General features: G+C 58.6%; 9 protein-coding genes across 9 annotated transcripts; 4 read left to right on the top strand and 5 right to left on the bottom strand.

Moving 5' to 3' along the window:
- Positions 1-4,611: 4,611 nt before the first annotated feature.
- On the top strand, positions 4,612-5,477 carry B0I36DRAFT_153211 (uncharacterized protein). The gene has a single exon (XM_046148555.1). It carries the CDS (start codon positions 4,838-4,840, stop codon positions 5,438-5,440), a length of 603 nt encoding a protein of 200 aa, XP_046009270.1. The 5' UTR covers positions 4,612-4,837; the 3' UTR covers positions 5,441-5,477.
- B0I36DRAFT_153210 (uncharacterized protein) lies at positions 5,478-6,320 on the bottom strand. The gene is made up of 2 exons (XM_046148554.1): positions 6,296-6,320; positions 5,478-6,235 (listed from the first exon to the last, which is right to left on the bottom strand). The coding sequence occupies exon 2, from the start codon at positions 6,022-6,024 to the stop codon at positions 5,515-5,517; it is 510 nt and encodes a 169-aa protein (XP_046009269.1). The 5' UTR covers positions 6,025-6,235; positions 6,296-6,320; the 3' UTR covers positions 5,478-5,514.
- B0I36DRAFT_351972 (uncharacterized protein) lies at positions 6,129-7,204 on the bottom strand (the record flags this gene model as incomplete). The annotated part of the gene is made up of 3 exons (XM_046157063.1): positions 6,129-6,625; positions 6,679-6,948; positions 7,066-7,204. The coding sequence occupies 3 exons, from the start codon at positions 7,202-7,204 to the stop codon at positions 6,129-6,131; spliced, it is 906 nt and encodes a 301-aa protein (XP_046009268.1).
- Positions 7,205-12,713: 5,509 nt separating this feature from the next.
- On the bottom strand, positions 12,714-14,713 carry B0I36DRAFT_329774 (pseudouridine synthase). The gene has a single exon (XM_046154750.1). The coding sequence runs from the start codon at positions 14,289-14,291 to the stop codon at positions 12,819-12,821; it is 1,473 nt and encodes a 490-aa protein (XP_046009267.1). The 5' UTR covers positions 14,292-14,713; the 3' UTR covers positions 12,714-12,818.
- Positions 14,714-14,887: 174 nt separating this feature from the next.
- B0I36DRAFT_153173 (thioesterase family protein) lies at positions 14,888-15,820 on the top strand. The gene is made up of 3 exons (XM_046148553.1): positions 14,888-15,111; positions 15,174-15,224; positions 15,338-15,820. Exons 1-3 carry the CDS (start codon positions 15,038-15,040, stop codon positions 15,708-15,710), a joined length of 498 nt encoding a protein of 165 aa, XP_046009266.1. The 5' UTR covers positions 14,888-15,037; the 3' UTR covers positions 15,711-15,820.
- A 110-nt stretch (positions 15,821-15,930) lies between these two features.
- Positions 15,931-17,353, bottom strand: B0I36DRAFT_249168 (oxidoreductase; the record flags this gene model as incomplete). The annotated part of the gene is made up of 2 exons (XM_046150454.1): positions 15,931-16,938; positions 17,294-17,353. The coding sequence occupies 2 exons, from the start codon at positions 17,351-17,353 to the stop codon at positions 15,931-15,933; spliced, it is 1,068 nt and encodes a 355-aa protein (XP_046009265.1).
- Positions 17,354-19,695: 2,342 nt separating this feature from the next.
- On the top strand, positions 19,696-22,323 carry B0I36DRAFT_329768 (uncharacterized protein). The gene is made up of 4 exons (XM_046154749.1): positions 19,696-20,067; positions 20,172-21,091; positions 21,248-21,435; positions 21,614-22,323. The coding sequence occupies exons 1-4, from the start codon at positions 19,785-19,787 to the stop codon at positions 22,020-22,022; spliced, it is 1,800 nt and encodes a 599-aa protein (XP_046009264.1). The 5' UTR covers positions 19,696-19,784; the 3' UTR covers positions 22,023-22,323.
- B0I36DRAFT_329767 (uncharacterized protein) lies at positions 22,324-23,465 on the bottom strand. The gene has a single exon (XM_046154748.1). It carries the CDS (start codon positions 23,091-23,093, stop codon positions 22,689-22,691), a length of 405 nt encoding a protein of 134 aa, XP_046009263.1. The 5' UTR covers positions 23,094-23,465; the 3' UTR covers positions 22,324-22,688.
- A 1,150-nt stretch (positions 23,466-24,615) lies between these two features.
- On the top strand, positions 24,616-26,741 carry B0I36DRAFT_365670 (major facilitator superfamily domain-containing protein; the record flags this gene model as incomplete). Its single annotated transcript, XM_046159183.1, has 5 exons — positions 24,616-25,153; positions 25,209-25,314; positions 25,376-25,402; positions 25,637-25,688; positions 25,755-26,741. 5 exons carry the CDS (start codon positions 24,616-24,618, stop codon positions 26,739-26,741), a joined length of 1,710 nt encoding a protein of 569 aa, XP_046009262.1.
- Between the last annotated feature and the right edge of the window lie 184 nt (positions 26,742-26,925).

Genomic DNA, 26,925 nt, shown 5'->3' with positions numbered 1-26,925 from the left:
ATCACGGTCCACTTTGGCCGTGTGTCGTGGGGACTGACAGCCAGCAACCAATGCCACCAGCCGAGCGGCTTCGTGGCCGCCGACGACGACTTTCCTCGAACACGTGGCGCCGTTGGTGATGCGGCGGCGTCACTGACTCGACTTCCTCGACAAAGGAGAAGCGGTCATGAGCACTAGGGGCTCTGTGTGTCTTCGCAGAGGCCAGGGGACTGCAACCATTACGACGACTAGCTCCGAGAGAATCTCCCCGTGCGCCTGTCTTAGAAGCACAATGTCGTAGGCGTCGACCCTGCAGGCGTCGAACCATTCGAGGGCGTGATCAGAGCTGACAGGCTCGTCTGTGGGGGGTGAACGGACCAACAAGGTTGTCGTGCAGCAGTGTAGGTAGTGCGCGGTACGCAGCGTAGATTAGCTCTCGAGGCTTGAGACGCACCAATGCACCCTTATCTGCACGTGGCTGACTTGTAGGGAGAAGGGGCCAGTGATGAGCAGGTCTGGACGTGCATGGAATCTCAGACACTGCCAGAGGGGACCATGAACTGTGTAAGACGAGGTTCTTTTGCGGCGGTGTCTGGGTAAGATGCAAGCGTCTGCAGCCTCAAGTGTCACGAGCCAGCCAGCGAGCCAGGGGGGACGCTGCCGAAGTCATCTGGCACCCGTGCTCGAGCAGCGAGCAGACTAATAATATGGCAGCATTGAGCACCGCAGATCGTCCGAGTGTGTGCGACGTCCGTGTGTGTGTGGTGTGGCGTTGATACAAACGGAAAAGACGGCATCGCAGCTTTGGCAGCCGCTGCCCTTGGCATGCGCCGTGTGGGCCCACTACCAAAGACCCGGCGCGATTCCGAAGTCCCAACCGCCAGGGGGGCATCCGGCCAGCAGGGATATCCGTGCCTCGCCCCCCGGCCCATGCGTCTGGATATGCCCATGTACCTGCGACCTGGTTCCCCATTCCGGCCGGCCCTGCCCGGAACTCCGCTTCCCTCCGGCCACCCTTCTCCCGCCGCGGACCATCCCACGGCGGTCAGCCGCAACAACCCACGGCATGCGCAGTTCCGGGCGCAGCCAGAGTCGCCAGCATGCGCCGGCAGAGATGCTGTCACCTGTCTGTGTGCGGTCCTGCTTCCTGCCTGCCACATCTTTGCCAGCCAGAGGTGCCGCCGCCAGCTTGTGCTCAAGCGCCCGTTCGCGCTCGCCCACGATGGAGAGCCCTATTTTCCGGGGCCGGCGGCTGACAGTGGCTGACCCTGTGGGCAGACTCCGCTGAGTTTTCCGGACGTTCTCCGAGCGACCGTGCTTGGCAGGACTAGTGCGCTGGAGAGGCGGCCGGCCATGACTAGGGTCAAGGAGGGAGAGCGGGATGGGGGTGCACGCGGTACATGGCGGCCCTGGGGTGTGCGTGGTCCTTGCCCCCAGTTGTCCTCCAGCGGTGTGTCCAATTGGCTTACAGCCTTGCTGTCTGCGCGCTGCAACCTGTCGACAATTGTCTCGACACCTGGCAGATGGCGAGCTAAATGGACGCGGACGTGATCATCAAGCTGGCATCCTTCAGAGAGACATGTACTCTGACAAAGTGGCCAAAATTCTCCGGCCGGGCTGTCATGTGGGACCCTCAAGCGCCGACTTGTGCTGCTAGTCGCAGAACCGCTGGTGCAAGTGTTGGTCGATGCTTGCAAGCCAGGCCGTGTCTTACGTTTAGGAATTGCCGATCGACGACAGCCTAGGCGCCGCAGCCGTTTGTGGGAGCACATGGCCCAGCAGACATGCAAGCTTGCAGAGGACAAGGATCCGGACGCCCCCCCCACCCCCCAAAGCCCGCCCAACGACACACACACACTTTTCCGTAGCGCAGGGATAAGCAGCAAGACTCCACCCCGTCTCGGCAGAAACTTGCTTGCTGCTCGTGGCAGGCATGCAGGGTGAAACCTTAATTTCCTTCGAGAAGTTTTCCAGAATGCTGGTTGCCAACTGTGCAGCCAGGGTGGCAAAGTCGCTCTCACAGCAACCTGTAGAATGCGCTTCGCTTGTATGCGGCATCAGGCCCCAAACCCGCAAGCGAAAAGAGAATCGCATGCTTGCCACATGCCGCTCTGGACCAGTGCCGCATGCCAGAAACAGCAAGTGCATCGACGAGAATCTTTTCTGCTAGCTCTCGTGGCATGCATCGTGCCGTACTGCCGGCGTGGCAATGTGTCGAGTCTGTCTCCCCGACACCTTGCATCACGATCCAGCACCACCATAATCATCATGGGATGGCAAGGACGCCCATTTGACGCCAGCAGCCATTTGGTCCTTTGCTTGTTGGCATCACCAAACGCCCCAAGGTGCCCACATCCCATCCGGTATCACTTAAGGTTTCGCTGTACTGCTCCGGACATCTTTCCAGAACATCGCAGCCGCCGGAAAGTTCCGTCCTGGTGGCTAACCCCCGACGTACATGCCGATGTTTGCACAGACACTTCCGAGGTTCGGGAGGCTCGGGTGCTTCGGGTGCTGGCCGCGGCGATGTTTGCAACCCCCGGAATTCAAGCAATGAGCACTGGTGTGTCGTTCAGGCAGCAGCAAAAACCCTCGGCTGTTCAGAAGCATCAGCAGCATAGGTAGTCCCTCGCATATCGTTGCTTTGTAGCGTTTTGATTCTCCTCGGGTGGTAGCCGCTCGGAGCGTGACCAGGTCGCCGAGGTGGTACAGGGATTGTCGTGCCGAATAAAGGGCGGTAGCCTCGGATTGGCCAAGACGTGGCTTGGGTGCGCCGGGTGGTCAGTTCTCCGACATAGGTTGTGTCTGGAGGTTCACGAATCGTTCCGGCCGAGCTGTCGAGGTGTCTGAAGTGGAACCCTTATCCAAGTCGAGTCGACGATCCATTGGTCTGCTGTGGAAGCTGGTGCGGCAGCGGCAGTGGTTGCTGCCCAACATTACCGTCCATGTAGGATGTGGGAGGGCAGGGTGTGGATGGGGGCAACATGAGGCTGCCATCTTCATCATCATCCATGGCTGCGGGCGTTCTTTGCGGTGAGACGGACGGACAAGTAGCTGCAGGCAGAGCTCAAAAGCCCCGGCGGATCGAACTGCATCGCATCGAGGAGATGAGACGTTGTTGGTTTGCGGTAAACTCTATCGAGGACAAAAGGACACAGCTAATAACGTGACAGCGTCTGCCAAGGGGCCTGGTTTCTGCAGCGGCCAACATGTGGGTGATCCTGGGGGGCAAGGAGATGAGAGGCCTGGGTGCGGCAGTCGGGAAGCCTCCCGTCGGAAGCTGGGGGTTTGGCAGCACGTCAGTCGTCCACGGGGCAAGCTAACTGGCTGGCGCTGTCGCCGCTAGCTAGCTTGATCGCTGCTGTCCGTCGGGATCTTTGCAAGATCCCAGGTGCGGCCGTGACAGCATCTTCATCGAAAGGCTTCTGAAGTGACCTCACGACTGAAGAGACAGTACTCGTACTAGCACCGGTGCCGCTGCTGGCGCTCCTGCTGTTCTCGAGGTCGTCTGCACAGTGGTGGGTGGAGTGCCTGGTCGTGTGGGTGCAAGGCAGTCGCTGTGCCGCGGCAGGCAGACCCCGACCCGACTCTCTGTCCCGCGGCAAGGTTGGAAGGTCCTCCCACTGGGTGACCGCTTGGCACCTTTTCCCAGGGTTTCCGTGCCAGCCCATGCAACCCCCTTCCTGCACCTTTGCCGGTCCCAACTCGCGAATCTGTTCGCCTCCTCTAACCGTGCCTGCGGTGATTGATGAGGACCACAACTTCAGACCTTCAGCACAGGCCTTGACACAACTTTTCCATGCATCGCCGGGCCCAGCATCCCCCAGCACAGGCTGCCGGTCCATCACGATTGCCGTCCTCTCTGGGGGCGCTATGACGGCAGCGGGACTCATAGCGAGGAGCATCCTTGCGCCGATCACGACACCGCTTGGCACCTAGAGTCAGATCTCATCTACAGGTGTGGTTGGTCTTACTCGCCAAGCCGTGGGTGTGATGCCATTTGCCCTCGACCTTGACGGATCAATAGTACTGTACACTCTGCATGGTCGTGCCAACCACGCACAGATCTCGGGCAGATACCTTCGTGGGGGCATGTGAAGCCTTCTGCGCTCGCGTTGCAGAGTCCTGCATGCAAAGTACTCCGACACGGCAGCAACCTCGACGAGGGCATCGTCCAAACGGGCAGAGATCACCGCGCGTGCGCATACATGCGTACATGGGACTGGTCGTGCGCATGCAGGGTGCTCTAGCACGCCGGCACACCCTTTTCAGATTGCCATTGATGCCGCCTCTTGCTTTTGCAAAACAGCAATGGCCCACCCTCGTCAGTCTTGCGTGGGAGCCACTTTACAGGGTTTCTGGCGACCAACCACTTTGAACGCCCTCCCCCATCACCGTGGCGCCTAGCTCTAGCTTGGGCCAACGAGCTGTCGACCTGCAGGAACTTGCTTAGAGCTGTCATTGCTGCTCCTGTACGATGATTCAACGGTGACAAGGCCAAACCTTCGATGCCACCTTCTAGAAGTTTTTCCGCCCCGTGGCGAACACCTCCCGTCTACAGCTTTTTGTGATTATGCTTGTCATCGGGCGGGCGGGCGTTGCCAGTTCAGGCAGGTGGTTCCGCCATTTCAGCAGCAGTCAAGCGAACATCCAACGGGGTCGAGCAAAAGGAAACGAAACCTTGCGCACCTTGCAACATCCTCCATTTTGTGTGTGAGCACTTACCTATCTCACTTATCTAGTTGCCAGCGCACACACCACCACCACCGCGAGGCCCTGCCCCATGGATTGCCAGCCAACCTTCTAGTCGTCCCGTCCGTGAGTGGGGCTAAGCTAGACCCGTGGAAAACGCCGCCTCATGTGTGGCTACTACCACCTGCAGACACACCTCGCAGCTCGCATCGACAAGCCTGGCGCGAGCCTGGTAGATCTTCGGCTGCCAATGTCTCTGCAGAACAACAAGATGTGCGCTACTAAGGGGGGCCGTTTACACGAGCGGCGGCAACAAGACCGACGGCGTCTTACAGGTCAGCGTGGACTGCCTACCACATGGAACACTGCAAGCCAAAGGGGGGCCCGCCGGAGACGCCAATGCCGCCGCCATCGCCAACTATCTACGCCAAGGGGCGGTCAAGTGGCCCCCGCTACCCATGGCGCGACCCTCAGCCTCCTCATCGTGCCGTCTCATGGGTGGCCCTATCGTGAGCCTCTGCTTGGCTGCCACGCGAGCCATCAGCGCAGTCTCCGGCCTCCGTGTGCCCGCGGGGAAAGAGGGGCGCGATGCACGTCCTTGTGGGTTTCCAAGGTGAGGAATCGGGTTCTTCCAGACGGGCCACCTGTGGATATGCCACCTCTCCATCGTGGACGTTGTTGGTGGGTGGAGCATGGGTTGAGAGAATTGAGACGGATGGCAAGGCCCCCAGCCCACGCACGTCCTTTGGAATCGGTGCTCGTCGCGTGATGGCGCGACGCACCACCAAGTAGCATCACATACAATGAGGGAGTGCCCACGTTCATCAACGGACAGGGTTCGCATCAATGAAGTACACTCCTTGCCAATCGTACTGAATAATATGGTGTTCTTCTATATCCAAACAATAAAAGGTACTTCTTGTATCCAGCCATGCAACCGCCATGATGATAATCAAAAACAGGATTGCCACACCTGAAGCCTGTGTGCCGTGCAACGCCTCGATGCAACATGTGTGTGTGAAAAATAACGTCAAGATAAACCGAAATGTCCCAACCCTGAACCCCCCCGCATGGGAGGCAGTACCATGTAAACTCCATAACATTGGTGGTATCAATTTGGCCCAGTCCTGTACTGAGTCGCCCGTGTGCCCATAAATATCCCCATGGGAAAAAAAGTCCGTAATCCATACATGCTGCCGGATCGCCGCCGGTAGATGAACCCTCAGCCCTGGTGCCGCATACCCAGAGGTCTAACCCAAAAAGAAAAACGCCGAGGACGGTCAAATTCATGTTGCGTCCATGGTACCGAGCGGTAGTGTAAAAGAACACAGGCGTGGTAAATTTTGTGTACATCGAAGTGAATAATCAGAATTCATATGTGCCGCAGGCGCGCGAGGTGGTTTGTTGCGGTCGTGACTCGTCAGACACCGTTTGAGGAACGAAGCGTACGACGCCGCTCACATCGTGGCCGGTGACGCAGGATAGTACACGGGATAGACGTTCCAGGGCGCGGGTTGATGCGGGTGGTAACTGGCGGTGACGGGCACGACACTGATGCCATACTCTGCAGCGATTGTTAGTGCTTTGGCTCGAGAAAGTTGAGCTTGCCATAGGTTGTACATACCAGACTTGATGTCCTCGAAGCCCATCTTGCCGCTGACCACGGAGCTGGCCGGGGAGTCCATACTTGCGGGCATGCTTGTCCGCTCGAGGATGGCCGCCGGTGCGCTGGTGGGGAAGTAGTTGCTGTTGCCAAAGTCGTCGCCACCTGACGAGGCGGGACTCGAAACAGCTGAAGGCAGTGAGCATTGAACATGGGGCGACCAGTTCTCGCTAGCGTCGCCCATGTGGCTGTAAGGCGGCAGGCTGCTGTCCATGACCGGGGATGGTTGTTGGCCATAGGAAGAGTTGCGGGAGCTCGTGTCATGGTATGCTGCCACTGCTGTTGGTTGAACTGTAAGTAATGGGCGATAGGGACAGATACCATGAGGCAGGAGTGGGACTTACAGGATTGGTACATGGCACCACCGGCGGAGGTGTTGGGGATTCCCATGCTGTCCCTTAACCGGCAAAGCTCGTCTTCGAGGGCCTTGTTCCTCCGGAGAAGGTCCTGGACGGTCTTGTCGCGGCTTTGGTAGCTGCGAAGCTCCTCGAGCTCTCTCTCGAGGTTCTCGATGTGCTCTTTTGTCCGGGCACGAATGGCTCTTTGCGCCTCGCGGTCATTGGCACGCTTGCGGGCCAGTTGTGATGGTGTAAGAGTAGAGACGCTGCGAGTACCTGCTTGTATGCTTCAATGTCAGAGGACGTGCTTTCTTCCTTTGGGGGTGTAACCCGAGCAGCATGGTGCTTGCCGACCCGGGAGGGGGGCACTGGGATATGCCGCGTCGTACGTACCCTTGCGCTTGCTGGGCTTGGTAGAGTCGCTGAGCTTGGACGACATGGCTGTTGTGTTGTTGTTGGAGTTGGTGTTGCTTGCGGTGGAAGCTGGGCTGTAGCCTTCTTGAGGGGAGTGAGGTTGGGCGTAAGACTCCATGTGATGGAGTAGGAGGTGGATGGATATGGGGCGGTAGGACGGATGCTTCTTTTATGGATCGATGTCGAGAGGAGGGGCCTCCGAGAGAGAGAGGCGGATTTGCGAGTGAGGCGTCATGGGCAGTGATATATGGAAGCGAGTGACGAGCATTCGAGGGTGATGCACATCAGCAAAGGGTGGGCCGGCAGGGCCAGGCGATGCTGCAGGTGGCTTCTGGCAAGAGCGCACTTGGCCCAAGGCAGCTTAGCAGGGCTACGGGTGCTGCGAGTATCGCAAAGTACCCACCGCACTCCAGAGCTCTGCCATCGTCATCCGTGCAGAGAGGGCTGGCGCGAGGATGGCGAGGAAGGGCGACATGTGCCAGGCGGGAGGGGAGGTACCTGGCCACGGGCCACTGGACACTGGCCAGGACCCTGGACCACGGGCTCCTGAGGGCGGCCGTAAGGGGCTTAGGGTCGCGAGAAGCGCACGTCGAGGGTGGAGAGGCAATGTGGAGGGGGCGTGTGAAGAAGAGACATACTGTAGAGGGCATGGTCGAAGAAGAAGAAGGAGTAGCAGCATCAGCAAGGCGCTGGCCCCAGCAGGCTAGCGCCCAAGAGGCATGGAAGGCAGGCGACTGCCTTCGGTGCATTGGCGCGGGCGAGCTACGACGATGCCGGCGGGCTAGTGCACGCGAGCAAGAGGCGGACTTCAGTCGTGGTGGTGGAGGGTGTCATCAACCTGCGAGGAACTTTGCCAGAATGAAATGGAACGGGGCGGCGCCCCGATCACGTACGCCACGCTATATGGACGCAGTACCTGCGTGGCGTGGTACTGTGGTGTTTGGAGGCAACCTTGGGAAGGCGCCGCCCACGGCAGAGCCAAGCTCAGCGACCGCTCCGTCAAGTCTGGTCTTGCAGAGCTGTCAAGGCTGTCGTCGAGGGCCCCAAAGCTGGTCTGCTTGGTGCCAGGTCGGGCACTGCCCGACAGCGATGGCCACGGCCTTGCACAATAATTACCACCACCACCTGGGCCAACAACAAGCACAACCTTGGAAGTCGGGGGCGTGGGGGCGTGAGGAGTTGCCGTCCCCGGGTCCTCTGGCGAGAGCAAGGGAGAGGCCCCTCGAACGGCACTCTTTGACATCTACGTCAGACAACGTGTAGGCCTGACAGGCGGTGCTTGAATGCAGCGTGCTCTCTGGTCGTCTGAGGACTGCACGCTGGGGCTCGTCTGTGCGAGGACGGACCCTGCCTTGCTCTCTTTCGCACTTGTTGACAGCCAGAAAGTCGCGCCTCTGGTCCGATGTGGGCGGGCAGAGTCCGGGCCTGCAGAAATAGGGTTTGCGCTAGCAGGGGCCCAAGTGGAGCCCGGGCCCCGCATGTCCCTGCTGGGCCACCAGTGTTGGCTTTCGTCAGTGTGGAAAGCCCCCTCCTTCATGCAGTCGCTGTCCTGCCTGCCATGCCATGCCCTGCCCTGCCTGCCACGTCCCGGCCACAGGGAGGACGGGTACAGGTACAGCTACAGGTACAGGTACCTGCCACAGTCGCCCAGCACGCCGCCGCTGCTGACACTGCAATCTGTCAGACACATCCAGACGAGTGGCGCCAGGCGGCAGTTCGCTCCTCTCGCTCTCGCGGGCTCATAGGTTCGGTGAGGTATGGTACGTGAGTGAGGTCGGGTTCGCGGTGACCGCGCTCTCCTGCTATTTGCGCTGTGTGCGGCCTACCTGCCTGGCCAGGTGGCCCAAGATGCACAATGCCAGACCCGCGGACTCGGTGCCTGGTTACGATTGCCTCTCTGGGGCAGCCAGGCCAGGCCACCGCCTGGAGGGCCAGCAGTCGCTGCGACGCTGCTCAGGTGTCTTCCGAGGCCTGTGTAGCGGCCGCTCCGGTGCCGGAACGACAACGCCCGGCAACTTAGGTGCCAATGGGGTCGCCGGCTGCGCTCGTGCAGCAGCAGCCGCAGCCGCAGCAGGGGCAAAACCCCGGAAGACAGACAGGTCTTGACAGAGATTTCACCGCGCCTTGCGTGCCCACCTCGGAGCGGCGAATATGCATTCAACCACAGCCACAGTCCTGCAGTAATTCAGTGATGGGAGCTTGAGCATTGCTCGACATGCACAAACATTGACGGCTGGTCCGGAGCATGATGGCATGGCAAGGCATGATGGCATGGCAGGTCATGGCGTGGCAGGGCAGGGCACGCCCCTTTCGTGGGGGATGTCGTGCCCAGCCCAGACTCCATCTTTGGCAACCTTGAACCTGGCCAGCAGCCAGGACAGGGCGTTCGTTCCCCTTCAGCAATAATATCAGGCAGCCCCAAACTCCCAAACCTGGCCTCCACCCGTTCTCAGCAACAGGCTGACTGCCGCGGGACAGCAGCAGGGCTCAAACTCTTTTCCGGCCATGAAACCCTGTGCCGTCACCGGTTTCCCTGGTTGCCGTGGAATTGGCATTTCCGCAGAGCCCAAGTCAATGGACGGCGGGGCTCGCAGCAGGGGCCACGCTGGACGCGACGTGGATGGAGAATGCAATGCTGATCAAGGACGTATCGCGCGCGAACGCACTTGTGGTGCCGGGATGCCGGTGCTGATGTTTTTGCCCTTACCTCAGTATCAGGTAATAATTGCTTGATACAGGTCCGCTAGCCTGCATCCGGCGTGGCAGGCCATAGTTCGTCTTTTGGATATCCACCTGAGACAACAACTATTTGGGCAGCCGAGCGAGCAAGAAAAAAAGAGATGGAGGGACAGACAGGCAGACAAGCAGACAGAGAGGGCTCTGCTTTGGAAGGGGGGGGGACGCCTCTGCTTCCAGCGCATTCAGCGCCCGATATCAGAGATGAGCGTCCAGGATCCCCAATCGGCCGAGATCACTTCATCATGGCTGGCGGGGTTGCCCGTTACGGCGTGCCAGGCCAGGGACCCTGGGCAGCGCTGGGCAACGCGGGTTTGAGCGAACAGGGTCGCCTGGAGGGGGCATGAAGGGACAAGAGGCGGCAGTTTCTGGCAGGCAGGCACCCACCAAGTAGGAATATGATAACGCCCCGCGACAGTGTCAATCACCAGGGCCTCGGTGTGTTTGGGCAACGGTAATCATACTGGCGGAGAATAAAGCAGGGGATGGGGCAGGGAAGGCCAAAAGTGCCGAGTCCATGCTCACCTCCACGGGGCTGGCTCCGCCCCGCTGTTACGCGACTTCTGCGAGGCCTGTTGTGTTACCGTCCGCGCACATGCTTGTTTGCAGTAGGTACCAACGCAGTAATACAGTACGGATCCCTGGCGCTGCAACAACTTGCCAGACAGGCCTGGTGACGACAGCAGTCAACCCCCCCCCCCCGGCCAGCCACTCAGCCCATCGCTGGGCAAGCTTGCTGGGGAAGCCAGCATCAATCAACACCAGCCCACACAGTCCAAGTCCCCCTCCGCTCTCGCCGATTGCATCCAGCCGGGCCCACGACAGCCTCTCTTTCAAGCTTCACGTCTCCAGGCTCCACGATCTTCGTCAGGGCAGATGATCCCCCTCGATGCCGCCCTCTCCCACACCTGTTCTGGTCGTTTTCGTCGACGGAGCCTGCCGCCGGGCCTCACTCTGCAAGTGCCTCTTGAAGTCATGGCGTCACTACTCACCCGCCGGACTGTAGCCTGTCACCCTCCTCACAAGCATGTGGGCCAACAGCGCTATGCAAAGGACCTGCAAAAGAACCCGCACTAGAACCAGTCAGCAAGGGCCCTAATTGGTGCTACACAGTACCTTCTCGTCGATAGAAGTAGAGCTGATTGGTGTAGAACCCCCGGCGGGGAGGGGAGGAGAGCGGAGAGGAGAGGAGTCCGGGGGGTGGAAAGCCATGGCGTCGCTCTCCTACTGCTCTATCCCTCCTCCTCCTCCTCCTCCTCAGCCTTCTCCTTCATCCGAGGTTATATGTGCTCCTCTCCACTCCGCTTCGCCCCCTTGATGCCACGGATCACGATATCTATCGAGATGCCCAGGCACCGATCCCCGTCAAGCGTTCAGCTTCTTTACGTTAGCCCACGATATCAGTTGCACAGGACCACCGGCAGGCCGTTTGATGATTGCAGGAGCTCATAGGCACATGTGTCTAGCACCAACAACAAGGACTCGAGCTGGCTAAGATTACTGCAAACTGCAATGGACCAGGGGTTGTGCCAGGTCTGCCCACAGCAGCGCCTCGACAATCCATGGATTCCAGCACCAGCCAGCCTCCCAGGCCCACTTGAGGTTGCCGCGAAGCCTGTATCGTGCCTCTGCCGACAAGCTGCTTCAGGGCTGCATGCCCACCCAATGTTTTGGTATTAGTGGTTCCCTGTTCTTGTCCTCACTTTGATGCCGGGACGCCCATCTGCAGAGGCATCCGCAATTGCAGACGTGATGAGCAACAGCAACAACCTATCCTGTATTAGAGTTTGCAGGGGCTCACACGCCCTCTGCTGTATGGCCTTGTCAGGCTAACGCGACAAAACTGCAGCCACGGACGGGGCTGCAGCAGCTTCGAACCGGTTTGACGTATAATGCATGGCACCAAAGTCAAGACGCAGTGACGAACCCAAACCCCCCCGGACCAAAGTGGCGGATGACCCCCAGCGAGACGACGCAAATACTGCCCTCTCAGCTCAATCTCGATTCTGTAACGGACAGACAGACAGAGACACAAACACGCAACGAGCGTAATCGAGCTAACTTTGGTACTGGGGGCGGCGGCAGTCCCGTCGGCATGTCTCTCTCTCTCTCTCTCTCTCTCCCTCCTTCACTTCCTCATCCTCTCTATTCTAGACTACCGGTCTCACTTCACTGCGAGAAAGCTTGCCCAGCGGCTGCGGGGTGCAGTTCGAGAGGCGCACATCCCTGGCATTGAAGCTTGCGTCGTTGGTGGCGCTGTCAACCTACGTAGTTCAAACTCTAAAACCCAGCCAGGCCCCATCATCATGCCTGCATGAACGTACCTATCTTGCATGGGCTATCGCAAATCGCCAACGACTAATGAACTACTACTACTCACTACTATCCTGCTCCCGGAGTTCCGCCGCGCTGCAACCAGGAACTCCATCCTGCCCACGCGTCCAATTGGCTTGGCAGGGCAACTCTGAGATACGAGAACGGGGGGGGGGGGATACTGGAGTCTAGTCGCTATCTCTGTGCGCGCGCAATGAGGTCAGTCGAGATCTACGCCCCCTCTCGTGTTGTCATTGCCCCATCGTATAATCCAGCATGTCCCAAGAGCACAACTCTAGATCATGTGTGAGATGGGGGTTTTTGATTTTTGAAAGTTTGAACCTCGCTCATTGTCTGCCCCGTTCTGGGCGTAATAGTGTTCACGGGCAACCTTTTTGCCTGCCCTGCTATCCTCTCTGATCTAGGCCTGGTGGATATAATTCGCGCACCCGTTTTCTTTTTTGCTCGCCTTGGTTATTCCCGCTCGACGCCAGACAAGCACGATCTATATACTCTATACTCTTGATGAAACCTTGCGTCGACTCTAGACCGGCAGATGGGAGAGACAGTTTGTTCCCTCCCCTCCCTTCCCCCCCACCCACATACACACAAGAGAACTTCCTGTATCCGGGCAGTAGTAGTAGTAGTAGCCTCAACTCGGGTCCGGGTCGAGTATTTTTGAACTATGCTATCTCCGGGTTCTCGTCCTTGACAGCCTCGACGAGCTCCTCCATGCCGCCGACAGTGGTCGGGCCCGCCATGCCCAAGGGGGGAAGCGCCCACTGCGGGAGAGGGCTCACGTAGCGCCACTGCCCGCCGGCGTCTTCATACCGGAGGCTGTGGAGCCAGAGCGAGAGCTCCTGCTCGCCCGGGTCCGTGTACAGCGGCGTGTCGCAGACGTCGCACAGCTCGCCCGACATCTTCTCGGCCTTCTTCTTGTAGTACTCGTCGACCATCTCGTCGTGGTACGCCACGGCGTCGGCGACCTCCTGCTTGCCCATGCGGTCCAGCCGCGAGATGATGTCCTCGTCCGTGTTCTCCGAGGCCGCCGCGTCGTCCCGCCCCAGGCGGGCGCCCCAGACCTTCTGGTTCGCGTAGATGGGGTCGTTCTGGATCGGGTGGCCCAGGTGCTGCAGGTGCACGCGCAGCTGGTGCGTCCGCCCGGTCACGGGCAGGCACCGCAGGATCGAGTAACCCTTTGCTCCGGTCCACGGTCTCTCCTTGTTGTTCTCCCCGTTACTGTTCGTGGCATGTGTCTCTCCTGTGCCTGGTGATTCTGATGGTGATGGTGAAGACGATGACAATGATGATGACGGCGGGTAATAAGCAATCTTCTTGAACACTGTGAGCGCGTGCTTGCCGTTCGCGCGGACCCTGTTGAGGCCGAGCTTCGGCGAGATCTGCAGAATCGGCTGGTCGCAGACGACCTCGCCGTCCGGGAACTCGCCAATGACGCGGGCAATGTACTCCTTGCGCACCGTCCGCGCGGCAATCTGCGCGCTCAGCACCTCGGCCGCGCCCGGGTTCTTGGCGATGAACATGATGCCGCTCGTCAGCCGGTCGAGGCGGTTGCACGGGTACGCGGTCCAGCCGCGGCCCCTCTCGGCGCGCATAATCTCAATGACCGAGTTGTAGTTGTACCGCCCGGCCGGGTGCACGGGCACGCCCGAGGGCTTGACAATGACAATCATGTCCTCGTCCTCGTGCAGCACGGCGATGGGGTCCGCGGTGACGGGCGGCTCGTGCCGGTGTATTGTGTGTGAGACGAGCTCGCCGTTGGTCAGCACGTGGTTGGGCGGGACTTGCTTGTTGTTGACGCGCACCGCGCCCGCGAGCATGGCCTGCCGGTAGTACTCGAGGGGCCGGTCGCGGAATTCGCTCTCAAACACCTCGAGCAGCTCGCGCCCGCGCCAGCGCTGCTTGACCCAGGTCTTGTAGGTGTAGTGGTATGGCGCCACGCGGCGGAGGCCGCCCTCTGACGGAGGGTCTATTATGTACGGGATCGGCCATAGCTGGCCCTCCTGGTCGGCATCAATGGCGTTCTTGTCTTGCTTTTGCTTGGGCTTGCGCTTCTTTGTTATCCGTGCTGTCGTTGTCGGCAGGGGCTCGCCGTTCTCCCCGAGCGCCACCGGGGCCGGCGTGGTGTCTAATGTCATTGGTATCACGATGCCGAAACGGTCCTGGGGGCGGTCCTCGCGTGGTGGGGGAGGGTTGTCGCTGTTGAAGGGCCGCTGGCAGGATACAACTGTTTGCGGGAATGCTACTGCTGCTGCCGCTGCTGCCGTCGGAGCACAGTTCGCACGATGACTGGTGAAGTGCCGGTATATCCACGGGTGTACACAGCGGCGCGGCCGTGCTGCTCTCTCTGCTCGTAGTCCTTCTCTGAAACAGAGGATGCGCAGCCTGGCGGGGTACGCCACTTTCGTTTGTCGTTTGGAAAGCCGAGTTCGAAAAGACGACCAGTAATGCGCCAATATGCCGTCGCTAATATTTTCGTGGGTTCGTCTGGTCTCGACGACTGGTCGTCGTCCTTGTTCCCTCGTCGATCGAATGCTTCGTGGGTTGCTAAAGAAAAAACCTGCCCACTCGTCGTCAAAAGTGCATGCGTCCCTCTATCCCACTTTGGGTCCAAATTCAATGTTTTGGCGGTAGCAGGCGGCAATATCCCCACCAGATGTGCCATCGTGCAGGGGTCCCTCTTATTACCCCGGATCCTGGACCTCGGCTGGCGCGCAGTACGGTAGCTAGGCGACGACAACCATGAAATGGTCTTGTTTTATGTCCACAATTCCAATAATCGCAACGACAACAACAGCGAAAGCATCCCTCTGTATAGCAATCCAGCCCATAGCGGACACAAGAGCACTATTTCGCTGAATCGAAGTAGGTATTAAATAACGAGATGGCGACCAAGAAGGAGCTGCAGGCGCGCACGAGGGACGACTACCCATACATGCTGGATTACCGAACAAGATGGTCAGTAGATGTCAATGATTTAGTATTCTGCGTCACAGCCCGCACTAAAACACAGCTCACAGGGCGGACAACGACATGTATGACCACATGAACAACTCGGTGTACAACTACCTGTGCGTGGCACTCCCTTTGCCTCCATTTGGAATCTTGCTCCGGCTGGCAGATATGCGTCGAGATAGGCATTGGCTAATTTTCCTTCTCATGCACTAACGCGGCTTCAATACAGCTTCGATTCGGTCATCAACGCCTTCCTGATAGAGCACTGCGGCCTGCACCCCCCTTCCTCGCCATGGCATCCATTGATGGCACACACTGCGGTGCACTACTTCTCGGCGATAGAGTACCCGAAGGTGGCGGAGCTCGGCCTGCGGATCAGCAAGCTTGGCAACTCGGCCGTCACGTACGAGGTCGGCCTGTTTGAGAAGGGCGGCGGCAAGGATTCCAAGGTCAAGGCTGTTGGCGAGTTTGTGCACGTCTGGGTCGAGAGGAGAACCCAGCGGCCTAGTCCTCAGGGCATGGATCCCGGATTGAGGGCTGGGCTGGAAGGCTTGCGTGACGGCAAGATTAGTAACAAGAAGAGCCTGGCTGCGAAGCTCTGATTTTTTTCAATTCATGGGGTTCTGCTCTTGGTCTGGAGTGAGGAGAGGCTCAATTACAACCTGAAACATTGGGGTAGCGCGCCTGTGTGACAACCCAGAAGTCTATGTCTCACACAATCATGGTTTGTCAATATCCTATAACCTTGTGAACTCTGTTGTAGCGAGGAATTGAGACGGTGTCTCAAGACCCTGGCGTGTCTGGTGGGGAAACCCCCGTGATCTATTGATACTCTGTACTCTGAGACGAGCCGCCCTGCTGACCACTGTTTAACATCTTCTCGATGAGCTCGAGATCCGCAACAGCCTGCTCCGGTGATTGTGCCGGGTTGGGCTTGCCGGTTTGCAGGGCCTCGCCCCAGGCATGGACTTCCTCCTTGACGCCAAACGTGGGCGTGAAATCCTTCTCCTCGCGCTTGGCGTCGGCACCGTGGCCCCGGATGACGACACACTTTCTGCTCTCGGCCTCGACAACGCCGTTCTCGCACACGATCTGGAACTGGAAAGACCCAGCGCTCGAGCCCGCAGACTGCACGTAGGTGCCGATGACTCCGGACTTGGCCTTGAGCACGGCATGGACAGAGTCTACAGGAGGTAGCCAGCTCCGGACCTGAGCCGTGTAAGCGGACAGGCTCTGCACAGAGTTTTCATCCCCAAGCAGCTTTCTCAAGGCGGCGGTGAAGTGGACACCGCCGTCGAGGATGAAGCCACCCTGAAACTCTGGCTTGGCTCTCCACGCCGTGCCATAGTACTTGTTGGACTCCTCCATGAGGTTGCAGACCTTGACATGGAAAGCAGTCATCTTGCCTAGAGTCTTGATCTGCTCGACAGCATAGTCGTATGCTGGGATGAAGCGGAAGTTCTCAGCCACCGACCAAGTGGCTGCTTGGCCGCCCGCATCTGCCGAGACCTTCTTGTAGTACTCGACAAGCTCGAGCGCCTTGCCAATTGTGGGCGCAATAGGCTTTTCTCCAAGGACGTGTTTGCCAGCAGCAAGTGCTTTCTCAATATAGGCGGGCATGTCCGGAATGGGAAGGGCTAGGATGACGCCAACAATGTCTGAGCGCTTCAGAAGGTCATCATAGCCTTTACCTGGCCCCGAGTCCGACGAGTAGAGGTCCACAGCAGCCTGACTGCCCTCGGGAATGAGCTTGGCCGCCTGCTCCGCCGAGCTTAGAGACCGGGACCATATGGCCTTGATTGTGAGGAGAGGAGTGGCCAAGGCAGCAGGCTGTGCTCACGGGCAAAGACGGGGCGGCCAGACTTCCTGTTAGCGTTTTCGGTACCGAAGCTTGAGGGCTGTCAGAAGAGCCCTCGCGACGTGGGTATGTCTCGAACGTATGGCGGGCGGTCCAGTCCGCCTACGGGAGTGGGTGTCAAGGAATAGCTAGATGTCACTTGACACCTGCCGAGCCACGCGAAGCTCATCGAGGCAGCGATCGCCAGGGGCCGAGCTGCTTTCAGGCCATCGTGGCTGCTTTGTGACTGATTCCACGGGAGCCAGTGGAGCAAGCCAGGAACAGGGCGGGCTTGGGGGTGTACGTGCGGGCATGGAGCGGATAGCGAAGGGACTTTGGGTGACTTACCAGATGCTGCTCGCGGACAAAGATGCCGCTGCCAACAATGGCGATACCCAGTGGAGCCATGGGGGCGCGTGTATGGAAAAGGTGTGGTGTATGTGGTGGTGGTGAAGAGGCAAACAAGTGGCGTGTAGAAGGTCCGTGTGGTGCAAAGTCTAGACCGTGGTCCTGGATGCCTCTGCGCCCTCGGCCGTCGGCGAGAAAGAGCGAGGCAAAGTGAGACAAACAGTGTCAGTGGCGGGAAGTGACCCTCGCTGCCGGGCCAAACGCGAATGTGTTGGAGAGTCGCCGCTGGAATTTTCTGCCTTTTGCTTGCCCGTCTGAAGCACCGTGACGGGACAATTACGTTGAGATGGGTTGTTGAAGAGGAGTTGAGGGCAGCCGCGAGTTTACTGGACGATGCGATGCGGGGTCCGCGATCAGCCAAAGGTGGAAGACGACGCCACCAAGATTGCTCTCCCACTTTCAGCATTCAGCACTTGCTCGGGTCCTCCACCACAAAGTCCCTCCACCACGGGCCCACGATCACTGCCGAACCAAACGTCATGCCTTCGTCACGAGCAAGGTTCGCTGCTCCCGCCCTCCCGCGGGGTCGGCCAGTGCCTAAAGTTAAGCCTGCACCACTCGCCTCAGCGCAACGGGAAACATTTCCATACTCGCACACCAAAAAAAGAAAAGTCTTTTCCTGCCCAGACAGCTTCATCCCGGCAGACCAGACGCAGAATCTGGGCCCGTCCAGCAATCACCCCTCCGGCTGAGAAACGTGGCGCACAGCTGGTGCGGCCCCATTATGCGGACACCATCAAGCTCGTCAGCGTTCTAGCCTCCTCCGCCCAAGCAAATCGGACGCCTTCGCTTCTTAGACTCCACCACACCAACGCCAGGCACAGGAACTCTCGACCGAGACATTTCTTCGGGCCCGGCATTCCACTGTGGCGCGCGAGAGCCCGATCCGGCCGCCACGCGCCCTTTACCCGTGAGTCTGACGGCCCTCCTGTACCACCTCGTCGGGAACATTTCGGCGCCACAAGAGTGCGGAATGGGGGGAAAAGTTGTGCAATGTACTCGATACTTGCGTCCAGCATCGTATTCCCATCGCAAGCACGCCGAGGTGTGTCTAGCAAAGTCGCCGATGGACCGGGCGTCCGGCATGCGTCGAGGCGGCCTCCTGAGGTTTGACACGGCCGTCGATGCTGGAACAGGCAACCACAGCGTCCTCTGCGATACTATGTAGGCTCCAGTCCTGTGCCTCCCATCAGGCGGCGTTCGGCTCCTGCCCGTGTGAGTTGCGTGATCGGAGGTTGCTCCGAGCGACACGGCCCAGACATTTCGTTGACGTCAAGAGCATTGGCTCACTGCAGAGTGCACCCTTGGGGGCTTCTGACTTTTGGAGCAGCCACCAAAGTTGCATGTGACAGTAACCCGACGGAATTGGATACCCGTTGCCTCACAGGCCATGCTGCAATCCAATATTGTAGCTGACATCCAGGGACGCCAGTGCACAGTGGCTGCCACAGTAAAACACACCTTCGTGATTTAGCCACACTGAATATTAAAGGCTAGGTGCAACTATTACGGTATCAGGCGCGTCCAGGACGGTGTCAATTCTGGCACTGATAACGCGGCCTGAGGGCTAGCAGCCGACCAAGCACCGCCCTCGTGAACTGAGTTGAATTTAAGTATACTGATGCATATATGTGTGTGTGCGTGTGGCTAATAGAGTGTACGATGTCGGTGTGATATGTTAGACTTTAGGTCGTTTAGATGGTCACGCGCGTTCTCTTTGCTCTCTATTGTATCAACGCCAATCTCCAAAGCTCAAAGTTACGTCTGCAGCCTTGCCATGGCTATTGGCCTAGCTTGGTTGTCGCGCTGAACTCCACCCGTCTGGTTCTACGCCTTTTCCTTCTTCCCCTTGCACATAAATAAGGCGAAGTGTCTGTGTACTTACTTGTTGAGCGGGTACTCCTAGAGGCACAATGGCAGTAGACTACAGGGCGTAATTCCAGGGTTTCTTTCCTAAATCTGGGCAAGTTCATATGGGCGCAACATCTTCGCAATTGCTCCCAACGGCAGAACATCAAGTACAGGCACACCAAAAATAACTTGATAACCAATCATCATTGCCGCTCGCCGAATCACCAAGCTGGGCTGGAGACGGAGGGAGATGCTGGCGCCACGACAGGGGTGCAGGGCGGTTGCAAAAGACTCAACCAATCAACGCAACTACAGCCAACCAGGTCCATCACCAGTACAGCCAATGAGCGTCTCGCTAGTCTTTGTTCAAGCTTTCTGTCATGCACCTTGCCGCCGCCAACCCCAGGGGTCGTAGATCACGTCCTCGAGACAACAATAGAAAGCAGCAAGGGCTAAGCGCCGACTTGGATGCATGACAGCCCATTTTCAGTTTTGGAGGCGGCAGCTGAGGCGTTGGGGGACGCGTCCTGCTTACGCGGAGGACGGCACTGGGTAGCCGTCCGTACAATAATAGCTCGCGATGTGGTTCGCAACAACCATTGTCAAGCAGCATATTCCTGCCATCGTGCGTGGTTGTCCTGTTCTTCTCATCTGTAGCTTTGAATTTCTTGCCTGTCGGCTTCTAGCGTTTCGTGATTGGGCTTCTACTTTATCCATTCGACCACTTACACATTTTCGGGGCTGGCACTCGAACACAGCAGGTCTAATTCAGCAAGAATACTACGCCGTACAAGCAAGTCATCCGGCTCGTACCATCACAATGGCGACATCCTGGTGGAAGAGAGCGATCGTGGCCCTGGCAGGTATGCGATGCTTCGTGATGAGATCCCGCCCCTACATTCCTGGCATGAGGTATACAGTCTGAAGAACACCAATTTAAACTGACACTTTTCCTCACACGACACAGCCAGCAACCTCTTGACGTTGCACGCAGCTGCCCAGCAGAGCAGCCCGAATGCGACTGGCCCGAGCAGCAACACCACCGCCAACAGCAACTCGACCCTCGTCGGCGATGTAGGCGCCTTGTTCGTCACGCCCACCCGCGACCTGGCTTTTGCCATGCGCGTCCCCGCCGACAAGAGCAGCCAGGACATCTACTTCACCATGGTCATGTCTCTGCACGTCATGTGGGGCGCCATCGGCTTCGGCTCGAGCCAGATGGCCGGGTCGCTCATGCTCGTCATGTACGGCTCCAGCACGGGGCAGAACATCACCCTGTCCCCGCGGATCGCGGGCCCCGGCCACTCAGAGCCGTGGTACAGCCCGGACATCCGCGTCGAGGCGCTCCCCGGGACGGACCGCAACAACGGGACGGCGTGGGTGTACAACGGCGTGTGCCGCAACTGCCGGTCGTGGAGCACCCCGAGCGGTGGGAGGCTGGGCCTCGACGTCGCCAGCCGCAGCCAGGACATGATCTACGCGACCGGCGAGAGCGGGGACATCTGGTCCGACGACCTCGCGCAGCCGCTGCGCGTGCACATGAACTTTGGCACCTTTGCCATGGACATGACGCGGACGACGGGCACCGCGCAGGACGACGAGCAGGACGCCGCCTCGCTCGTCCCGCAGGTCAACATGGCCGACTCGACGCCCGAGCTCGTGGGCACCGTCCAGGGCTCCATCAGCGTCACAAAGTACCGCGAGTGGAAGGGCCTCCTGCACGCCGTCATCATGGTGCTGTGCTTTGTCGGCCTGCTGCCCTTTGGCACGTTTGTCCTGCGCCTGGGCGGCTGGGTGAGGGCGCATGCCGCGGTGCAAGGGTTCGCTGGCGTGCTGGTGATTGTCGGTGCCGGGCTGGGGATGAGCATGAGCGGCATGTATAATCGGGTAAGCTACCTCCTCTTTGTTCCCGTTTTCTCTCTCTCTCTCTCTCTCTCTGTGCATCTCCTTGTCACTTTGTCACTACTCAAAGAAGACTGTATACACAAACATGCGGGTGCAATAGAAAAACTGACAACTCGTGGCGCCACCCCTTCATCAAAGTCCCGCAACTTCAACACCCCCCACCAGATCATCGGCCTGTTCGTCTTCATCTTCGTCCTGGGCCAGTTCACCCTGGGCCTCGTGAACCACCGCGCCTTCAAGAAGACGCAGCAAAAGACCAAGCTCGCGCCCGTCCACGTCTGGCTGGGCCGCCTGACGATCCTGCTCGGTATCATCAATGCATTCCTGTAAGTTGTATATCCCTATATATATCTCTGGCATGGATTTCATGTCTTTTCTCTCCCTATGCTTTGAACAACCCCCCCCCCCCCTTTCTCCTTCTCCGCAAGTAAAAAATGGTTTCTCCTAGAGGATTCACTTGCCTGCGGCTCCCCAGTGCTGACAAATCTTATGCGAATGATGCAGCGGCTTCACCTTGTCCCAGGCCGTCTTCTACAACTACATCCTCGCCGGCCTCGTGCTCTTCATATTCCCCTTACTCGCCGTGATCCTCGTGCTCAAGAAGTGCGTCCAGAAGCGCATGGGCAGCTCCTCATCTTCCGACAACAACAAGCCCGGCGAGGACGGCGACAATGCCAACGGCGGTGGCGGTTATGAAATGGAGCCCTGGAGGAATCTCCACCAGCAGCAGCAGCAGCAGCCGGCGCCGGCGTACTCGGCGGGAGCGGGCAACGGGTTTGGTGGTGTCGGTAGTTATGCGGCCCCGCCGCCGACGTACCAGCACCAGCACCAAAATCCGCACCCACACCCGCTTCAGGGGAATGTCACTGGTGGTGGGATGGGCCCGCAGCAGAGTACCAGGGAGTATGTCTAGGCGGGCGTGGGCCTGTTTGGGTCACGTATGCGAGAAAAGGAGAGGAATCGTGAACTGTGCGGTGACCCGGTCTGGTAGAGGTCTGGTATATAATCCGCGCTCAGGCTGAGAGGCTCGGCCGCAGAACACAAGACTAAGGGTGAAGGCGTAGAGGTAGGGATGGGGATGCCTGTGAGAAGTGTATTCTAACTACCTAGGTATGGAGGACGTCCAAAGTGGTTTGTGTTTTTTAAACAGGAGTTATTGGTGTTTTCTGGATGACAAGTCTAGCATGGAGGTTTGATGAAGAAATTGATTTACTTATATGATTAGCTTGCTTGGAATCGTGGGGTATCATGCTGCCTGCTCTGTTCTCCTTGCACCCTCCTGGCGCCCTCCTTGCCCGCGACCCTCTAGCCTGGGGTAAACAAAAGCCCCAGTTGCCTTCCCCAGCGTCCCCCATCTAAAGATCACAAATTAGAAGAACGCCGCCATCAGGAACAACAAGTCACAAAAGTTTTTTTCCGTCTTCGCCCTCTTCGTCTGACAACGGCGACCGCCTGACTGCCTCAAGCTCCGGGTCGTGTGTTTATAACCATGTTTTCTGTTCCTCACAGGGTTCCTCACAACTGATGATGCTTGGGCACTGCCGCCCCTCGATCAGAAACCAAAAAGCAGGAAAAAAATTCACCGCCCGCCACCAATGGCCTTCCTCGCCACGACCTCGTCAAAGTGCGCCCAGGCAAACTTGCCCCCGACAAAGACGGCGGCGAGCCACTTGAAGCCGAGCAGGCTGAAGATGGGGACCCCGTGCCTCCTGAGCCTGGCGAACGCGAAGCCCACGGTCTCGAGGGAGTGTGCGCCAAAGAGGAACCAGAAGACGGCCTGCTGGGCCCAGCGGGCGATCCTGGTGGCCTGGGCGGGCTGGCTGGCGAGGATATTGTCGTAGAACAGGGACCCGGGCTCGAGGAGGGAGGACCGGGCAGAGAGGAGCATGGCGATGCCGGAGATGATGATTGCACGGGCGGTCTTGGGCGGGGGAAGGGGGAAGTCGTCGATGCGGACGAGGGTTTTGGGGGTGTTGCTGCTCATGTTTGCTCGCTGATGGGGTTTGAGTCTCCTGGGGCTCTTTGTGGTCCGGTCTGTGAATGGCTCGAGGGTGTGCTTGTTGTGGCAGACAGTAGAGAGCGTGTTGGAAGCTGCGTTGTCAAGTTGTGATGTCCTCTCGCGGCTGTTGTTGTTATGTGACTCGCGATTTCTCGATGGTGTAGGGTTCACAAAGGACTTTAAGGAAGGGGCAGCGCGCTCGTTTTAAGACTGTCATGCACTTGATGAAGCAGGTGCCAAGATCGACCGCCCCGAGCACCTCAACCAGATCGCGAGGCTAGCAGGTCGCAATGCATTGACGCCGAAAGACACGGAGGGGCAGGCCAGCGGCCGGGGATGCAGAGGCGGGAATGGGAGAGGGACGAGCGTGGGAAAGAGAGCCGAGGTTGCTCTGCATCGCCCGAGATTGGGGGCCTTCTTAGTGCCGTCGGCCCCCTGTCGCTTCCCCGGAGCAAGGGTTTGGCATCTGGGCTTGGCGGCGTTGACGAGGCTCGTTCCAAGACGTGGCTGGTGTGTGGTTGAGTGCGTACATATTGGGGACACTGGGGCTACATCATCTACGCGTGTGAACAATGGTGCTTTGCGTGCGCTACAGGCCTCGGGTTGTTCTATCGAGTGCTGCCTCGTCCTACGCGGCGCGTGCACAAGATTGCGTCTTCATGCACAACGCGAGCTACTGTTGCAGGAGCCGAGGAAAAGACGGCGCACTTTGGAACGTCGCAAAGCGGGCCCTTTTCTGGGGGTGGCCTGGGACTTGGCACATCACAGGGTCCAGTCATCCAAAATACTTACGTCTAGGTGCTGCCTCCATCTGGTTTTGCAACATCAAGAACCTGCATGCATCATCGCAACATGTGTGTATGCTGGACGCAAAGCCCTCTCTCTGGCAGATAGCGCACCTAACGGGAGCCGCGTGCATGGGTGCGTTGGCCTGTCGATATTGGTAGCAACGCCGGATGACTGATCCCGCGTCTTGGCCCCTGCCCGTAATGGCCATGTGTTCGAGAACATCGCTACGACTTATACCTTTGCCAAACCTGAGGCCGTACCCGAGGTCCAGAGGTTCAGAGGTCAAGAGATCCAGAGATCCAGAGTTCAAGAGGTCAAGAGGTCTAGAGGCCCAGAGGCCTAGAGGCCCAGAGGCTGTCGGGGGCACACGAGGCAGTCGTCCGTTCTCCAGCATGTGAGTCGAAGAGGAGGGCGATGATGCGATCCGTTCACTGGCAAAACGTGTCGCGTGTCAACTTCGCCCGATGCAACGCAGGACGGTTGGTGCCGCTCGAGAATTGCCCAAATGAGGCCTGCTGTCCAATCACGGACGACCTGCCTCCGCGAACGGCTGGTGGCTGACATAATCAAACGCTCCTGCGTCATGTTCTCCACAAACCACAACCAACAGCAGCTTTTTTCCACCTTTGTCATCCTCCTGCAAACCGTATTTTTCAGACTCCTGCTCGGCCTGCCTCGCGTGGTCAGTGTGTGAGAGCGCACGCTTACTCTTTGGCCAATGACAGTGCCAACACACCAGGACGACCCCAGCGCACCCAGTGCTTCCTCTACTCACCATGTAGACTGGGCCCCTCACCACGACTCCGACTCCGACTCCGGCGCGGACGGGCCTCAGAGCACACGCCTGCTCCGGGATTCGGACCCACCCCGGATCCGGCGCAACAACCGCACTCAACATCCGGACCAAGGACCGGAGGCGGCCCCATGGGGTCCTCGCCTCGGGCCGGCCATGCCATCGCCAAGCTCAAAGGAGGTCGTTGGCTGGAGAGATTTGCCTCAAAAGAAGCAGCTCTTTGTCATCACCATGGCTCGGCTCAGCGAGCCTCTGGTCCAGACCTCCCTCCAGTCCTACATGTTCTACCAGCTCAAGTGGTTCGACCCGAGCCAGCCCGACGCTGTCATCTCCGGCCAGGCTGGTGTCCTGCACGCGAGCTTCACGGCCGCCCAGTTCCTGACCGCCATGGTCTGGGGTCGTGTCGCCGACTCGAGACGTGCTGGCCGCAAAACTGTCATTTTGATCGGTTTGCTTGGCACATGTACGTCCATAAACCCTCTCGCGCATCGTATTTTCTGTCTCTGACGTGGTTGTAGTTGTGTCTTGTCTCGGATTTGGCTTCTCAACCAACTTTTGGCAGGCTCTCATGTTCAGGCTGTTAGGTGGTATCACGAATGGCAATATTGGTGTTCTCCGTACAATGTAGGTCCGATGTCAGAGCACGGCAGTACGCAGTAGTTACTGACAAGCGTGTCAAAAACAGGATAAGCGAAGTCGTTCGAGAGAAGAAGTGAGTGCAGACCTGGCCTTCTTGCCAGCCCTGTGCCGGTCACTAACGTACTGCCGCTCTTGTAGATACCAGTCCCGTGCGTTCTTATTACTTCCGATGACCTTTAACATCGGGGATTATTGTCGGACCGGTTCTGGGCGGCATTCTGTCTGATCCCGCCGGCACGTACCCCGATGTATTTGGTAAAATCGACTTTTTTGTCAACTTTCCCTATGCGGCGCCGAACATTCTCAGCGCGGCCTTCATGCTGAGTGCAACAATCATGACGTGGTTGTTTCTTGAAGAGGTCGGTATTCGGTTGCGTCTCATTCACCAGAAAATGCGTCGAGGTTTTATGCTGACTCTTGTTTAGACGCTCGACGCACGAGCCGACATGCCCGACTACGGGATCATGCTTGGCAACAAGCTCGCTCGTTGTTTCAGTCGCGCAAGAGCCTTTGATATTGCCTACAAGCCGTTGCATTCTCGAGACTTCAGCTCGAGCACTGTCAGCACGGACTTTCAGTTGTCGTCAGTGACCCCACGAGATTCTCTCGAGGATCGGCTTGGCCAGGAGGCGGACGAGGCAGTTGTCAAGGGCAAGCGTCCGCGATACACCCAGCGGCTTCCATTCCGCCGGATCTTTACCCCCAATGTCGTCCTCACGTTTGTCGCGCACTTCTTCCTCGCCTTCCATGTTGGCACATTCAACTCACTGTACTTTGTCTTCTTGTCAACCCCGGTCTACGATCCAAAGAAGGATCCAGATCTGGCCCCAAAACTTCCTTGGAGGTTTACTGGCGGAGTCGGCCTGAAGCCCAGCTCAGTGGGGCTGGCCATGGCCCTGGTCGGGGCAATTGGCATCACCATGCAGCTTTTCCTGTACCCGTGGCTGTCGTCGCGGTTCGGCACGCTGCGGTCCTGGCGGATGGCCATGTTCCTGTTCCCGCTGGCGTACATCACGCTGCCGTACCTGGCGGTCGTCCCGTCGACGAGCGCGCCGCCGGAGCCCAAGACTGGCGCCGCCGTGTGGATGGCGCTCACGGGCATCCTGCTGATCCAGGTGACGGGGCGCACGTTTGCGCTGCCGGCCCAGGCGATCCTTGTGAACAACTGCACGCCGCACCCGAGCGTGCTGGGCAGCGTGCATGGGCTGGGCCAAAGTGCGAGCTCGCTGGCGCGGACTGTCGGGCCGATCCTGTGCGGCTGGCTATATGGCCTGGGCCTGGAGAGGGGGGTTGTGGGAGCGGTGTTCTGGGGAGTTGCGGGCGTTGCAGTGTGCGGGCTCGTGGTGAGCTTCAGGGTGCGTGAGGGTAGTGGACACGAGATCTGGCTCGAAGGCGATGAAGAATCTGCCTAGTGCCGTTGCGAATGCTGGTGTCTCAGGGCTGAGAGTGGTAAGGCGGGATACACATTTGAAAGACGTGCGATAGATATGGCTCGAGCAAGCATCGAGTAATTAGAGCGTGCATACAAGGATAAACTAAGTTTAGGTAGACAGTCACGAGAAGACGGACGGCAATGAGAGCGTTATCGGCAAGACA

The sequence above is a fragment of the Microdochium trichocladiopsis genome (genome assembly GCF_020744255.1).
Source record: "Microdochium trichocladiopsis strain MPI-CAGE-CH-0230 chromosome Unknown B0I36scaffold_8, whole genome shotgun sequence".
In the NCBI taxonomy this organism is placed as follows: Eukaryota; Fungi; Ascomycota; class Sordariomycetes; order Xylariales; family Microdochiaceae; genus Microdochium; species Microdochium trichocladiopsis.
This window is presented reverse-complemented; position numbering and strand designations above follow the sequence as displayed.

Excerpts from the sequence above, each read along its gene's own strand:
- B0I36DRAFT_153211 (XM_046148555.1), top strand. The coding sequence starts at position 4,838 with ATGTGTGGCTACTACCACCTGCAGACACACCTCGCAGCTCGCATCGAC.
- B0I36DRAFT_153210 (XM_046148554.1), bottom strand. The coding sequence starts at position 6,024 with ATGTACACAAAATTTACCACGCCTGTGTTCTTTTACACTACCGCTCGG.
- B0I36DRAFT_329774 (XM_046154750.1), bottom strand. The coding sequence starts at position 14,291 with ATGACATTAGACACCACGCCGGCCCCGGTGGCGCTCGGGGAGAACGGC.
- B0I36DRAFT_153173 (XM_046148553.1), top strand. The coding sequence starts at position 15,038 with ATGGCGACCAAGAAGGAGCTGCAGGCGCGCACGAGGGACGACTACCCA. Across the intron at positions 15,112-15,173 it reads CTGGATTACCGAACAAGATG|GGCGGACAACGACATGTATG; the intron begins GTCAGTAGATGT and ends CACAGCTCACAG. Across the intron at positions 15,225-15,337 it reads AACTCGGTGTACAACTACCT|CTTCGATTCGGTCATCAACG; the intron begins GTGCGTGGCACT and ends GCTTCAATACAG.
- B0I36DRAFT_329768 (XM_046154749.1), top strand. The coding sequence starts at position 19,785 with ATGTGGTTCGCAACAACCATTGTCAAGCAGCATATTCCTGCCATCGTG. Across the intron at positions 20,068-20,171 it reads AGCGATCGTGGCCCTGGCAG|CCAGCAACCTCTTGACGTTG; the intron begins GTATGCGATGCT and ends CACACGACACAG. Across the intron at positions 21,092-21,247 it reads TGAGCGGCATGTATAATCGG|TCCCGCAACTTCAACACCCC; the intron begins GTAAGCTACCTC and ends CCTTCATCAAAG.
- B0I36DRAFT_329767 (XM_046154748.1), bottom strand. The coding sequence starts at position 23,093 with ATGAGCAGCAACACCCCCAAAACCCTCGTCCGCATCGACGACTTCCCC.